The 15,130-nt window shown below is 54.4% G+C and overlaps 1 protein-coding gene across 7 annotated transcripts; it reads left to right on the top strand.

Moving 5' to 3' along the window:
- The first annotated feature begins 1,514 nt into the window (after nt 1–1,514).
- Nucleotides 1,515–7,505, top strand: LOC122375344. 7 transcript variants are annotated; one of them, XM_043354676.1, is made up of 3 exons: nt 1,515–3,009; nt 3,409–5,639; nt 6,042–7,505. In XM_043354676.1, exons 1-3 carry the CDS (start codon nt 1,815–1,817, stop codon nt 7,089–7,091), a joined length of 4,476 nt encoding a protein of 1,491 aa, XP_043210611.1. In that variant the 5' UTR covers nt 1,515–1,814; the 3' UTR covers nt 7,092–7,505. The 7 variants fall into 7 exon arrangements, 6 of the variants coding, with proteins under 6 accessions (XP_043210611.1, XP_043210613.1, XP_043210615.1 ...); XM_043354678.1 differs by having other exon boundaries at nt 3,409–3,540; nt 4,999–7,505; XM_043354680.1 differs by having other exon boundaries at nt 3,409–3,540.
- Nucleotides 7,506–15,130: the final 7,625 nt, after the last annotated feature.

Genomic DNA, 15,130 nt, shown 5'->3' on the forward strand with positions numbered 1-15,130 from the left:
TTCGAGCCGCCTGACCGGCTCCCTCCTTTGCACTGTTTGGCAATATGTCCCATCTGGCCACACGAATAACACTTTCGACTCACAGATCTTCCAGTCTCCTGGCAGCGCCTCGCTGCTGACCTCTGCTTGCCATGGAGCAGAGTCATGTGAGTCACCAGCTGGTCCAGCGAGGACAGGTCGCCCTCTCCCAGCTTGTGCGACCAGACCTCTGGCGCACCCTTAATCGCCTGTACGATGGTCATGCGGTCCAGAGACTCGGCTGTCAGCTCTGGCATGACCTGCTGAATCTGACTCTTCAGCGCCTCTACGTACTCCCGCGGAGTCTCGCCTGGCTGCAGACGACGCTGGTCCAGCCCTTGAAGGATCTGCCCCTTCATCACCTCCGGCGTCAGGAGATGCAGCACCTTTTGTTCAGCAGCACTGACTGTAGCATCCCGTTCAGCAGCCTGTACTTCTGCCTCAACCCGGTTGGCCACCCAGGCCGCCCGCCTGCACGAGCCAAGGGCATAACAGATCAAGTCCAGGGCCACCACGCCCGACAGGTTTTTCAAGCTCGCATAACGCCGAAACTGCTTGAAGAAACGCCGTGGTTCGGCGTACTCGAACACGGGGAGGGGCAGGCTCAGTGCCCCAGTCGCCCCGGCACTCGTGTCCACCGAGTTATCCATCACCGGTCCCGTATCACACAGATTATCCGTCCGGTATCCGTTCACTCAGTTTGTTTACATCATCACACTGGGCGCCGCCATGACACACCTGACCGGTGGCGCCACCCGCGGAATAGTCCCGAAGCTTCCCTGTGACGTCACGTCCGGCTAACGCTCTTCCCGCTGCCGGCCGACGCCATCTTCGATGATCTTCGGCACACTGATCGGTTTCGCTCACGCCGACTGCGGCACGCGGCGCCGGTTATAATCCCACCGCTGAATGTTACGATTACTTGAACTTTATTGAACTTAATTTAAACACGAAGGTAGCACTGTAACCGCTTACTAACGCTCAAAACTCTCGGCCACACAAGCCGGCCGCCCGCCGCCACACAGGTCCGTCGCGAGAAGGACAAACAGCGCCTCTGGCGGCCGGCCGACAAATTACGATCAGCTGATCGACAAAACTGGGTCACCGGATCGGCGCGCGACGGCCGATCGTCAACAGCGGCAGCTGATCCACAACACTACCCAAAATTGTACCATTTAACCTTGCCAAGTTATGCTTTCTTTGATTTGTCCACATTTCATAATGTTGGGGGGGGGCTGCCAGGCAAGTTGAGGGGGCTGGCCAGCAAGTTGGGGGGGCTGAAGCCCCCCCAACTGTATAGGATCCTACGCCCCTGGCGTAAGCCGTATAGATACAGTCGTGGATGGAGTTTTGCTGTAATTCGGCTATCCAAGAGTGCGTCAGGGTGCCAGGACCCGGATAAAGGTCATAGTGAACCGGCATCTGATAAAACCCGCTCACGGCTTACCGGGCTTAGCAGCCGACTTCGACCCTTCGCCCTCGTAAAGCACTGTTACCGAACGTGAAACCGCCGCCGATTTGGCGGTCGTGGGCGGCTGTTGTGTCCCCCTGGCGGCGCGCCTGGAAAGCTGTAGTTGGATCGCGAGAGTCGGTCGGTGGCGCCGAGTGGTCGGCCATGGCCATTGTCGTTGATAAGCGTGTGGGATATGCCACGTGTCGCTCTCGTATCGCAATCGTCGTATCGTATCGTGTCGATGTGTTCGGGTTGAAAATACGACCTAAAGCTAACGTCATTCGTTTCGTTTCGTAACATATGGTGCCGAAACTACCCGGGATCGGTTGGAATCGCTCGTGAAATGGCCGATCTTGAGAAACTGAAGCGGCGCAAGATAAGCGCTCAAGGGTGGCTCACTCGAACAGTTGTGAAACTCGAGCAAAGCCTGTCTTTGAAGGAGGTTAAAGTGATTGACCTCGAAAGTTTGCTCTGTGACTTTGATAAGCGGCTGAGTGATTTTGATGTTGCTGAGGAGCTACTCGAGCAAGAGCTTCCAGAAGATGGCATCATGGAAGCCATCGAAGCCGCTGGTGAGATCAGAGACCGTGCTGTGGATGTGCGAAACAAAGCCCAGCAAACTCTTGGTGTTCTTAAGGTGAAGGATGGGGCTGATGACTCGGCTTCTTGTGCCAGTGCGTCTCAGCTTGGATCAGCTGATCCTTCCGTCAAGCTCCCAAAGCTTCAGTTGCCCAAGTTTTCTGGCAACGTGCTTGAGTGGCCTCAGTTTTGGGATGCTTTTTCTGTGACTGTGGATGCCAGTGACTTACCCGAGGTGACCAAGCTGACATATCTCAGATCCTTGCTGACTGGAGAAGCAGCAAAGAGTGTCGAGGGTCTTGCGTTGTCAAAGGTGAACTACAAGACAACCTGTGAGATTCTCAAGGACAGGTTTGGCAGAAAGGAGCAGATTATATACAACCATATTCAGGCGCTCCTGCAGTCGAGTTGTGATAAGAAGTCTGAAGGCCTTAAGTCTTTCCAGGATGAACTCTTAGTTCATGTCAGGAGTCTGGAGAACTTGGACATTACTGGTGAGAGGTATGGCGTCGTGCTGACACCTATCATTGTGTCACGCCTGCCTGAAGTGATTCGGATGGAATGGGCCAGGAAGAGTGCTGGTAAGGAAGCTGACTTGGAGTTTCTGTTAGAGTTCTTGAAGGAGGAGATTCAGTGCCGTGAACGCTCACAGACATTCAAGTGTGGTGCAATGGCCAGTGATTCTGGAAGAGAGACGGAGAAGAAGAGAGATCATCAAGCAGGCCGATTTGCTGGTCAGAGACAGAGAGTGGCTGCAGCGTCAGTGCTTCACACTGCTGCTGCCAGGTCTAACTGTGGGATTTGCCATGACTCCCACCCGCCGGCCAAGTGTCCGGAATTGCTGAAGCTGGCTGTAAGGGACAGGCCAGGGAAGATAAGAGACTCAGGTTTGTGTTTTCGATGCCTCAAGGAGGGCCACAGAGGTAACTCGTGCGGTGCGAGGTGTGATAACTGTCGAGGTAAGCACCACGCTGTGTCATGTTTCAGGATGGCTGCCCCAGCTGCAGCCCCAGTGAGTTCTCATGTGATGTCTCAGTCAGCTGATGATGTTAGAGCTCAAAGTGTGCCCAAATCACCCAATGTGAACCTGTCATGCTCAGAACCAGCTGGCAGTCAGAGTGTTGTGCTTCCTACTGCTGCTGTGTTAGTGCAGGGTCGTGATGGTAGGACTGTCCGAGCTACTGTCCTCTTTGATACTGGATCGAACAGATCGTATGTGTCATCTAGTCTTGTGCGCAGATGTGCTCCTGAGTGGGTTGAGAGCAGGGAAATATCTTACACTGCATTCGGTGGCAGTGAAAGTGGCTCTAAGTCCAGGAACATCTATTGTGTTCAGATGTCTGGTGCACATGTTTCAGACCCGGCAGTGGTCCGGGTGGAGGCTGCTGAGGTTCCAGTGATTTGCTCCCCTCTGGCCCGGCCGTCGGTTCCCTCCAGCCTGCTGGCCTTGTTCGGCAACCTGGAGCTGGCTGACCCTCCGGGTGATGGTGGTGAGCTCACTGTTGACATCCTCATCGGCCTTGATTACTACTGGCAGCTCATGGGCACTGGGTGTCTGAGATCTGATCTGGGTCCTGTAGCGCAGCAGACCGTGTTTGGGTGGATCATATCTGGGCAGTACGAGTGTGCTAACAGTCAGAACTCGAGTGGTACCCAGTTGCTGGTGATGTCTGATGTCTCTGAGGAGAGGCTCAGGCAGTTCTGGGATCTGGATGCAATAGGCATCAAGCCTCTAGATGATGACATAGGCTCTGACCCAGTGTTAAAGGAGTTTGAATCATCAGTTTGTTTTAAGGAGGGTAGATATGAGGTCAAACTACCATGGAAGCCTGATGGGCAGGATAAGTTGATGGACAACAGAAAAACAGCAGAGGTTAGACTACGCAGTCTCACTAGGAAGCTAGAGAAAGACCCCCAGTTGCAGTCCGACTATGACCACGCTCTAGAGGAGCTTGAGGCAGAGGGGATTATTACTGAGGTGTCCTGTGATGCCGACGATGCTTTCCCTGTGTTCTATCTGCCTCACCGGCCAGTAGTCCGTCAGTCGAGTGTGACCACTAAGGTGCGTCCTGTGTTTGATGCCAGCGCAAAGGGTCCGAACTTAGTTAGCCTCAACGATTGTCTAGAGACTGGACCATGTCTGCTCCCTGATTTAGTTCAGGTGCTCTTGCGATTCAGACGCTGGAAGTTCGCTGTGTCAGCTGATATCCGAAAGGCATTTTTGATGGTGCAACTCTGTGACAAGGATCAGGAGGTCCACAGGTTCCTGTGGCAGCATGGGGACAGGATCAGAACTATGAAGTTCTGTCGTGTCACGTTTGGGGTGAACTGTAGCCCGTTTCTTCTCTCAGCTACCATTCGTCACCACCTCAAGGGGTTTCCTCCTTCCAACACTGTCTCTGAATTGGAGGAGAACTTGTATGTCGACGATTTTCTGAGTGGTGCTGACACTGAGCCTAAGGCTTGCGCTCTGTTCGCTGAGGCTCGTGATGTGTTGGGCCAAGCAGGGATGACACTGACGAAACTGAACTCGAACAGCAGGGTAGTGCTGGACAAAGGTCCAGCCTTGTCGAGTCTTGATGGTGAAAGCCACAAAGTGTTGGGTGTTCAGTGGGATCCGTCACAGGATGTGTTGTCGTTTGAGGGTGTGGATATCCCATCAGACATTGCTGTGACAAAGCGAGTGATCCTGTCTTTTATAGCCAGGCTGTTTGACCCACTGGGTCTGCTCACGCCCTACATCATGACTGTGAAACGCCTCTTTCAGGAGACGTGGCGTTTGGGACTTGACTGGGATGACAATGTGCCTGAACATGTGAGAGTCAGGTTCCTGAGGTGGCTCGATGGGCTGAGCTATGTAAAGAGTATCAGTGTGCCCCGTTCGTACTGTGTGAAGGGGTGGCATGATGTACACGTTGTTGAAGTCCATGCATTTGGTGATGCTTCAGAGGTTGGCTATGGAGCTGCGGTGTACCTGCGCCTGACACTGAGGGACGGCTCGGTGGTGACACCGCTGGTGATGTCTCGAGCCAGGGTGGCCCCGCTGAAGCAGGTCAGCTTACCCAGGCTGGAGCTGCTTGCCAGCCTGCTGGCTGCTCGTCTGCTCAGGTTTGTCTGTCGCGCTTTGAAGCTCCCCTCTGAGACTCTGTATTGGTGCTGGACAGACTCTATGGTGTCACTCGGCTGGATCAAAGGTGATCCATCCAGGTGGAAGCAGTTTGTGAAGAATAGAGTGATTGAGATTCAGAGTTTGACTGATCCTGCACAGTGGTCTCATTGTCCTGGTCAGGACAACCCGGCTGACCTGATCACGAGGGGTGTGTATGCTGAGGCACTGACTGACTCACCTTGGTTCTCTGGCCCCGACTGGCTGAGTGACTGTGCTGGTGCTGACTTGTTGAGTTCACCTGAGGTCTTGCTGCCAGAGTCTGAGCTGTTCTCAGCAGCAGAAGGTGAGCCGGCAGCAGCAGCTGTCGAGTCGGCCAGTGCTGACGTGTCGAGTTCTCCGGAGTCAGAGCTGTTCGTGGCAGCTGAGGGTCAGTTGGCAGCAGCAGCGGCCACATCTGACTGTTCGCAGCCTGTGTTTGAGGTAACACGCTTTTCCTCATTGACCAAGGCCATCCGTGTGGTTGGACTAGTGTTGAGGTTTATTGGGAGGCTGAAGGAGAGTAGGTCTCTGAGACTCTCCCAGGGTCGCCACCCTGCCTCCAGCTACCGCAGCCCTTCTTTGAGCTATGTTGAGTTGTCAGAGGCCAAAACATGTCTGATCAAAGTCACCCAGCTTCAGGCATTCCCTGACGAATGTCGAGCCCTGAATAAGGGCATGTTTGTGGACGGAAAGTCTCGTATCGCGTCTCTACGTCCATTCGTTGATGACAAGGGCCTGCTTCGTGTGAGAAGCAGACTTGCGAACACTGATCTGACTCTGGGAGAAAAGTGTCCGATTTTGATTCCCAAGGGTCATCTTGCTGACCTCATGATCCGTTTCCAGCACGAGCTGCTCAAACACTGCGGTGTTGACACCCTCCTGACGACCCTGAGGAATGAGTACTGGATCGTTGGAGGGAGGAGAGCGGCCAAAAGGGTGAAGCGGGCCTGCACAGCGTGTCAGAGGCAAGATGCTGCTGCCCTCAACGCGCCAGTGGCGCCTCTACCGGCTCAGCGGGCTAGTAAGGCTCCGCCTTTCTCAGTGACGGGCGTTGATTTTTGTGGCCCGCTCTTCTGCTTGCCCAAGCAGAAGGTGTATGTCTGTCTATTCACATGCGCTGTAACCAGAGCTATTCACCTTGAGTTGACGGATTCCATGTCCCAGTCAGAATTTTTGCTGGCGTTCAGAAGGTTCTGTGCCAGACGTGGTACCCCTACGATGATGTATTCGGACAACGCCAAGACGTTTAGAGCCGCGGCTACCAGCCTGTTAGCTGAGCTGGGTCCGGCGGGCCCAGAGTGGAAGTTTATTGCCCCCCGCGCGGCATGGTGGGGCGGTCACTGGGAGCGGTTAGTTCGTACTGTTAAGAGCTCCCTGAGAAAGACTCTCGGCAGGAGCGTCCTCTCCAAGGTGGAGCTGGAAACGCTGCTTTTGGAGGTGGAGGCCTGTGTAAATTCTCGTCCACTAACCTTTGTCAGTGATGATGTGGACGGAGCTCGGCCTCTAACCCCGAGTCACTTTCTGTCCGGCAGAGTAGCCGGTGTTCGTGCGTTTGTGGTTGATGATTCGGACCAGGTTTCAGCGTCGTCCCTGACGGAGAGGGACGTTGAGCACCAGAACATGTTGGCGAAGTTCTGGAGTGTGTGGCAGACTGACTACCTCCGCAGCCTGCCGCATTCGGTTAAGAAGTTTAAGTCTCGTGGGAAGCTCCAGATAGGTTCCGTTGTTCTCATTCGGGAGGACAATGTCCCGAGGCTGCACTGGTTGATGGGAGTAGTAGAACACCTTCATCCGGGCAGTGATGGTGTCGTGAGAGCCGCCGACGTCAGGACGGCTCAGGGCGTTCGTACGCGGCCAGTACAGCGTCTGCATGACTTGGAAGTCTTGGATTAGGAGTAGCTCAAGTTCCGATGTACCGTGCCTTTGATGAAGCGTTGCGCGCATTGTCATCGTTGCGAGTGTTATTTTATCGTGTATATCGTCGTGTGTTAGTATTAAGTGAAGTGTCGTATCTCGTTTGCTGTTAGACCGTTAATGTATGTTACCGTTCTAACAGGCGGGGAGTGTTACCGAACGTGAAACCGCCGCCGATTTGGCGGTCGTGGGCGGCTGTTGTGTCCCCCTGGCGGCGCGCCTGGAAAGCTGTAGTTGGATCGCGAGAGTCGGTCGGTGGCGCCGAGTGGTCGGCCATGGCCATTGTCGTTGATAAGCGTGTGGGATATGCCACGTGTCGCTCTCGTATCGCAATCGTCGTATCGTATCGTGTCGATGTGTTCGGGTTGAAAATACGACCTAAAGCTAACGTCATTCGTTTCGTTTCGTAACAAGCACAAAGGCTTGCCGGTCATCAATCCACCTGCATCTCCTCATCTGCTTACTGCCTATATCGACCAGTTACTGCAGCCGTTTTGGAGCGGCTCACACCATTGAGTGCGCGTGGCCGACTGCCGCCCCGATGCATGGCGCTGGCCCCCGGCACCGACACCGGCGCGGCGAAGCTGACCCATGAGGGGGGGGGGGGGCTGCTAATTAGTTGAGCCGGAATTGGGATAGAAGCCGGTATGGGATTGGGATAGCAACTTAGCGAGACTAAGGGATTGTGTTGTGCCTTCGGTAGGCCCCCAAAATCACCGGTGTAGTGCACTCAGGGCCGCCGGTTATGAAGCCTTTGGAGGCACTGGTGTGGGCACTCACAGGTTGAGTTACCGGTGTGAGGCCCTCAGAGGCATTGGTGCGGGGCCCCCGAGGTGCCGCTGTAGGCCCTCTGAGGTGCTAGTGTGTGGCCCTCAGAGGCGCCGGTGAGGGTCCTCACAGTTGCCATTGTGGGCCCTCAGAGACACTGCAGTGTGGGGTTATTACAATCGGGTGTGGGACCCTTAGAGCTGCTTGCTCGCAGTGGCGTATCCAAGGGGGGACCCTGGGGATCCTAGGATCCCCCCTGGAGCCTAGAAAAAAGTTTTTTTTTTATAACACGGAAAAAATTGAAATGACTTCAAGGGCCCTTTTGACCACTTCCCATTTTATTCGCTAAAAGAAAAAGTATTGTAGAACTCTTTTGAGGATTATTAGAGGACACATTTAGGCCAATGAGGGACCTTGTGAAGGATACAGAGGGCCCTCTCAGGCACACAGAGAGCCCTCTCGGGCACACAGAGGGCCCTCTCACGTACACAGAGAGCCCTCTCGGGCACGCAGAGGGCCCTCTCAGGTACACAGAGGGCCCTCTCAGGCTCACAGAGGGTCCTCTCAGGCACACAGAGGGCCCTCTCAGGCAAACAGAGGGCCCTTTCAGGCACACAGAGGGCCCTCTCAGGCACACAGAGGGCCCTCTCAGGCTCACAGAGGGCCCTCTCAGGCACACATAGGGTCCTCTCAGGCACACAGAGAGCCCTCTCAGGCACACAGAGGGCCCTCTCAGGTACATAGAGGTCCCTCTCAGGCACACAGAGGGCCCTCTCAGGCACACAGAGGGTCCTCTCAGGCACACAGAGGGCCCTCTCAGGCTCACAGAGGGCCCTCTCAGGCTCACAGAGGGCCCTCTCAGGCTCACAGAGGGCCCTCTCAGGCTCACAGAGGGCCCTCTCAGGCACACATAGGGCCTCTCAGGCACACAGAGGGCCCTCTCAGGCTCACAGAGGGCCCTCTCAGGCACACATAGGGCTCTCTCAGGCACACAGAGGGTTCTCTGAGACACACAGAGGGCCCTCTCAGGCACACATAGGGCCCTCTCAGGCACACAGAGGGCCCTCGCAGGCACACAGAGGGCCCTCGCAGGCAAACAGAGGGCCCTCGCAGGCAAACAGAGGGCCCTCTCAGGTACACAGAGGGCCCTTTCAGGCACACAGAGGACCCTTTCAGGCGAACAGAGGGCCGTCTCAGGTACACAGAGGACCCTTTCAGGCACACAGAGGGCCCTCTCAAACACACAGAGGGCCCTCTCAAACACACAGAGGGCCCTCTCAGGTACTCAGGGGGGCCTCCCAAGCACACAAAGGGCCCTCTAAGACCAGCAGAGGGCCCCTTAAGACGAACAGAAGGTCCTCTGAGGTACGAGGGTCAATGTCAGGCCACAAGGTACCCTATGAGGCCACCAGACGGCCCTCTTAGATCAAAGATGGTCCCTGGAGGTCACCAAAGGGCCCTCTGAGGTGAACAAAGGGCCCTCTGAGATCGAAGAGATCAAAGAGATCAAAGAGGGCGAATGGCGAATGGAGGGCCTTCAAAGGTCACAAAGTGTCCTCTGAGGCCACTGGAGGGCCTTCTGAGGTGATATGAGGCTATGTCAGACCACCATGAGCCCTATGAGGTTTAGGCCCTCTGAGATCAAAGAGGGTCCTTGGAAGTCATCGGAGTACCCCTTAACCCTATTAGTGGCAGGGGGGGGTTGTTTTTATCCACCCCTCAGGTTTTTCGGGAATATCTCCGAAACCGCTGAAGCTACGATGCTGAAATTTTCTGACTTTTCCTAAAACTAAATTGGGCACATTCCCTGAAAATTTCAAGTTCATAACTTTACCAGGGGCGGCTCCAGAGCACTGGGAATTGGGGGGTCCTATTCGTGAAGCGAGTCATTTGGGCGAAGATCACGATGCTGCACCAGTTTTACGAACAGTGAATGAAAGGTATCATGTGATAACATATACAAAGTTATTGTGCATCCTCTTTTGACACGTTTTTGCTATAATAGGCGGATCCAGGCGTCCAAAAAGGGGGGTTATTTTTTACCTCCCAACATAGGTGCCCTGACACCGCCTATGCATGACCAATACAATTTAAGTCGTTCTCTCATAAGAAAATTGTAACATAGCAAGACCATTGCCACCCTTTTTAGAAACAGTACCAACAAAAACCTTATTTACTATACTTTTTGTGTACCCCCAATCTCAATGATCTGTATCCGCCTATGATTTTTGAAAATGCATATTTTTAGGATCCATGTGAATTCCTGGTTCATTCTCTATCGATCGGCAAAAGTTGCGTTAAGATTGGTTCAGAAACCTGGCCGTGATAAACAGTCTAAAATGTATCTGCAATTTGCCCGTTTTTACCCCCCTCTACCCCCCTATTGACATTTTTTAATTTTATTTTTTTTTAGAAATGTAGATCTCGTTGAGCCAAATCGAATGCCGTTTGAATTTTGAAAATCGGCCGGTTAGATCTCGAGATATCAAGGGGGGGTCGTAAACAGCCCCCCCCCCCCTGCCACTAATATGGGGTAGCCAGGAGCCTGCCACTAATAGGGTTAAGGCTCATTGAGGCGAACAAAGGCCAGAGGGCCCCCTTAGACACCACAAAGAAGTAAAAAAGATCCCTCTGAGGTCAAAGACAGCTCTCTGAGATGTAATAGGGCCATTTGAGGCCTCCGAGGGCCCTCTGATGCCACAGAGAGGCGCCCTCTGATACCAAAATAGGGTCCTCTGAAGTCTAAATCCACCAGAGGGCCCTCTGAGGCGAACAGAGGGCCCTAACATCCACCTCAAAGAGGGCCCTCTGAAAATCAACTTGCCCTCGGAGTCAGTGTCCCAAAATCGTATTTTGGCTTGGGTGTCAGAGGGGGAAAGGGTCACCCAAAAGAGGGATAAGAGTGGACAATTGTCAGTCACAGGGCAGTCGGAGCCCTCTGAGAAGGCCACTTGAGCCTTACAACAGAGGGCCCTCTGAGGTGATATGAAGGCTATGTCAGGCCACTATGGGCTCTATGAGGTCATCAGGCACTCTGAGGAAAAAGCTGGCCCTCTGAGGCGAACAGAGGGCCCTTGGACAATCAGAGGACTTTTTAGGTCAACTAGGGGCCTTATGAGGCCAGCAAAGGACCCTTTTGGACACAAACAGGGCCTCTCAGGCACCCGGAGGGACCTCTTTTCTAAGGCAAACAGGGGGTCACCTTAGATGATATGAGGGCTATTTTAGGCCACTAGGGGCCTCATGTATTAGACCAGCATACGGTCATTTGAAGTAAAAGAGAACCTTTTGAGGTAAAAAGGGCCCCTGGAGAGAAAACAGAGGGACCTTTCAGGTATCCAGAAGGTCCATGGAGGCCACTAGTGGACCCTTTGAGGCCAGTGATGGTCTTCAGAGGCCATCAGAGGGTCCCTCTGAGGGTAACAGAGGGTCCTTAAGACGACCAGAGGCCCTCCGTGAAAATGCGGGCGTCACAAGGCCCGGTTTGCATCAAAGGTCAGGTAGCTATGCCCAGTTTTGGCTCTCTGTTGCCTGCCGACGTGTTCCGAGCTGTCGCAAAAAAACGATGTGGTGGCACCCACGCCCCCCCCCCCCCGCCCGGCCAGGGTCCTTCTAACCAGGGATGCGGAGGCGTGGAAATTTCAGACGGCTCCGGCTCCGGCTCCGGAGAAAAAAATCGGCTTCGGCTCCGGCTCCGGCTCCGGCTTCGACTCCAGTAGGTACTCAGTTCATCCTTTATACAAATAAATACGGGTGGAAAAGAAAAGATGAAGGATTGGTTCACGTTGTTTCTGTATTTGCATAACAAGGCTATTTTGAATACCACATATTTTACTGCCTTGCAGGCACTGTGAAACCGAACTAGGTCAATAATGATTTCCTCTTCAAAAAAAAAAAAAAAAAAAACACCCGGAGTCGCCGCCTTTTTTACCGCTCCGGCTCCGGCTCCGGGCTATATTGTTTCACGGCTCCGGCTCCGGCTCCGGCTCCAGGCAAAATATGCCGGCACCGGCGGCTCCTCCGGCTCCAGCTCCGGCTCCGCACCCCTGCATCTATAACTCGGCTTCTGAGCCACGTACCAACACGCCTAAGGCAGTGTTTGAAGGGACGCAAGCAAACAATAATGACGAAATTACGCCTGTCACTTTTTAGATCAGTTCAAAATTCAGTTCACATAGGTCATCCGAGGTTAAATTTCGCCAATTTTCAGGTCCAATTTCGACAATTTTCAACAAACCACCACATGATTCGGAAATGAATAGAGCTACAGTACCGGGGAAAAGCGTAGTTAATAGCTCTTTTAACACCCCTTTCGCCGTTTCCATCCTCAGGACATTCAAATCATTTTCCTCCATGCCGCAACCCCTGATCCGGGCTGGACCTGGACGGGCAACTTTATTCCATGCGGGCGGCTCCCATTGGAGCGCACTGCAGCTCCTAAGGAAGCACACTCATAACCGGGTGCAGTGAGCACTTGGGAGGCTGGTCGGCCTGTCCTGTTGGACAGGCTCAGCCCCAGTGAGTCACCAAGGTGCCCGCCCAGACCAATGTCTCCCTCAATTCCTTTTCCTATCATCCCTCCGGCCCTGAAATGGCCTGTCAGACCGAAAGCCGAAAGGGCCTGGGTCCAACCCAACAAAACAAACAAAGCTCTTTTAACGCACTTTCTGTAAACTGTGCTCAGATTTGACCTAAGCCTGTTAATTGTACACTTTTTATATCGGAACATTTTCATGTTCCTACAGCTCTGTAGGCCTGATAGCTCTTCCTGCGAAACCTTTTTTGGGTCGAAAATGGCAGAACATGACGTCATTCTGACGTATTTGCGGCCAACCTATCATAGCCTCTGGAAAAAGGTCACAATGTGTAAAATGGATGCCCGGAGAGGTCCTGAAAGTTTGGTGGCGATATTTGCAGTCATTTAGGAGATAGCTACGGAAGAGGACAGGAGGCCGTTCCGCCCCCCCCCCCTCCCCTTACGGGGCGCGGGCTAACGCCCTTTCAACTCAGGCTTCAAGGGCCCTTTTGCCACTTAAGGGCCCTTTCAATCCAGTCAGTCAAGGGCCCTTTTGACTGCGGATCCCCCCTGAGAGAAATCCTAGATACGCCACTGGACTCCAACCTCGGCACAACGTCGGCTGGATGTCGGATATGCCCGCATGTTCCGACGTCCAGCCGAGGTCCAGCCGACGTCGGGCCGACGTCGGACCGAGATCAATTGCTGAGGTCCAGCCGACGTCGGGCCGACGTCGGGGCGACGTCGGACCGACATCGGCCGCTGTTTTGACCGTTAAAATAATATAATTAAAATACATGTTTCATGTTTCATAAAGAGCTTCTGTATTCAAAATATCCTCAGGAAACTCAAATCTTCCTCCACGCTGCAACCCCCTGATCCGGACTGGACGGGAAACTTTATCCCATTTGGGATTGCCCGTAAGCCGAGCTCGCCCGTAGCCGGGTGCGGTGAGTGCTTGGGGGCTGCTCGGCCTATCCTTTGGTCAGGCTCAGCCCCGGCAACTCACCAGGGCCGGGCCCAGTTCATATAGAAAGGCCAGTCGGCAAGTGTCACTTTGCCAAAGTGCCACTTATCAAAGGGACACTTTGGGAAACGTTGGTGGCTGGTGCAGGTGTGCAGGTGTGTACGAGTGGCTATATGAATCCATTGTGGGGTCGCCCTTTCCAATAAGTGTCGCGTAACAGCAATGGGACCAGGGACTCTATATGAACTGGATCCAGGGTGCTCGCCAAGAAGACCAATGTCTCCATCCTATGATCCTTCCGGCTCTGAAATGGTCTTGTCAGACCGAAAGGGCATAACCCAACAAAACAAACTGCATTTCCTATCTGGCTGCGTGGTGTAGTGGTTAGCGCCCTAACCTCACGTTCGAATGACACGGGGTTCGAATCCCATCGCCGGCTGATGCTTTTGGCGTGTTGTCCCAGCAAACATGCCGCCGTCGGCGTCTGGGGGGCTCGAATCCCGCCGCCGGTTGATATTTTTGACGCGTTGTCCCAATAAACATGCCGACGTCGGCCCCGTCGGTCCAACGACAAACGATCTCGTCAACCTCGGCAAACGATCTCGGCCCGACGTCGGCTCGACGTCGGCTGGACTTCGGCTGGACGTCGGAACATGCGGGCATATCCGACGTCCAGCCGATGTCGGGCCGAGGTTGAACCGACGTTGGGCCGACGTCGGGCCGAGCCTCGGCCCGATGTCGGGCCGACGTCGTCATGTTTACTGGGGTGGAGTCCTCAGAGACCAGCAAGGTACTCTCAGACGCCGGTGGGGGCCCTCAGAGTCGTCGGTGTGGGGCCCTCAAAAGTCACCGGTGAGTGGCCACTGGCCGTCCGATGCGAAGGTCCCGTCTGGGGCCGTCAGAGGCTCCGGCGTTGAGCCCTCAGAGCCGCCGATATATGGCCTTAAGAAGCACTGGTTTGGGCCTTTAGGACTTCATTCAGGGGTGCCGGTTGAACTCAGAGGTGGCAGTGTGGGGCCCTCAGCTGGGCACCGGTTTGGGGCTTTCACAGCCGCCGGTGAGGGCCCTCGCAGGCGCCGTTGTGGGGGCCTTCAACCATTGGTTTATGGGGTCATCACAGGCGTGTGTGGAACCCTTAGAGCTGCTGGTCCCTGATAGGCCGGTAAGGGCCCTCAGAGGTCGCCAATGGGCCCTGAGAGGCCGGCAAGGGGCCCTCAAATGCCGACAAGGGACAATAAAAAGCCGGTGTGTGACTCTTATGGAGAGAAGTGTGGCTATTCGGAGCACATAAGGTGTTCTTTCGAGCCCTGTGGGGCCCTTCTGAGTCGAAAATGCCAGCGTGGACCCTCAGCCGCCAATTGGCGTCGCAGGGCCCCTCGGGCCCGAGAGGCCCCCTGATCCGATGGGGGCACGTGCCCCCTGCTCCCCCCCCTCCGGGTGCAGATAGAGAATGCAATCGGCGGTGCGGGACACAACAACTGCAATCGTTCCTTCTCCCGTCGCGAGGTCGCCCATCCGACCCATTCCCCAGATTGTCAACCCTGGGGCTCGGGTCGGCAATGTATCGGCAAGGAAATCAGCTTTAGGTGGGTAAAAAAGTTATTAATAGTCATTAGTTGTCGTTACGTTCAATAATAACAACGATAAAGTGCCAAATGTACCCGACATACGGCTTGGAGCCGGGCGCCGCGCGGTCTCCACCAGTGACGTCACGCTAATGCTTAGCGACCGGTCCATTGGAAATTGCGGGATGATTCTACCTCTCTT

Source organism: Amphibalanus amphitrite, unplaced genomic scaffold (genome assembly GCF_019059575.1).
Source record: "Amphibalanus amphitrite isolate SeventyFive unplaced genomic scaffold, NRLGWU_Aamphi_draft 001821F_arrow, whole genome shotgun sequence".
Taxonomy (NCBI): Eukaryota; Metazoa; Arthropoda; class Thecostraca; order Balanomorpha; family Balanidae; genus Amphibalanus; species Amphibalanus amphitrite.

What these genes read in the sequence shown, in the direction of transcription:
- LOC122375344 (XM_043354676.1), top strand. Translation starts at nt 1,815, where the DNA reads ATGGCCGATCTTGAGAAACTGAAGCGGCGCAAGATAAGCGCTCAAGGG. An exon ending in GAGGTGTGATAACTGTCGAG is followed by an intron (nt 3,010 to 3,408) that starts GTAAGCACCACG and finishes CACATGTTTCAG; the next exon opens with ACCCGGCAGTGGTCCGGGTG. An exon ending in GTTCGCAGCCTGTGTTTGAG is followed by an intron (nt 5,640 to 6,041) that starts GTAACACGCTTT and finishes ATCCGTTTCCAG; the next exon opens with CACGAGCTGCTCAAACACTG.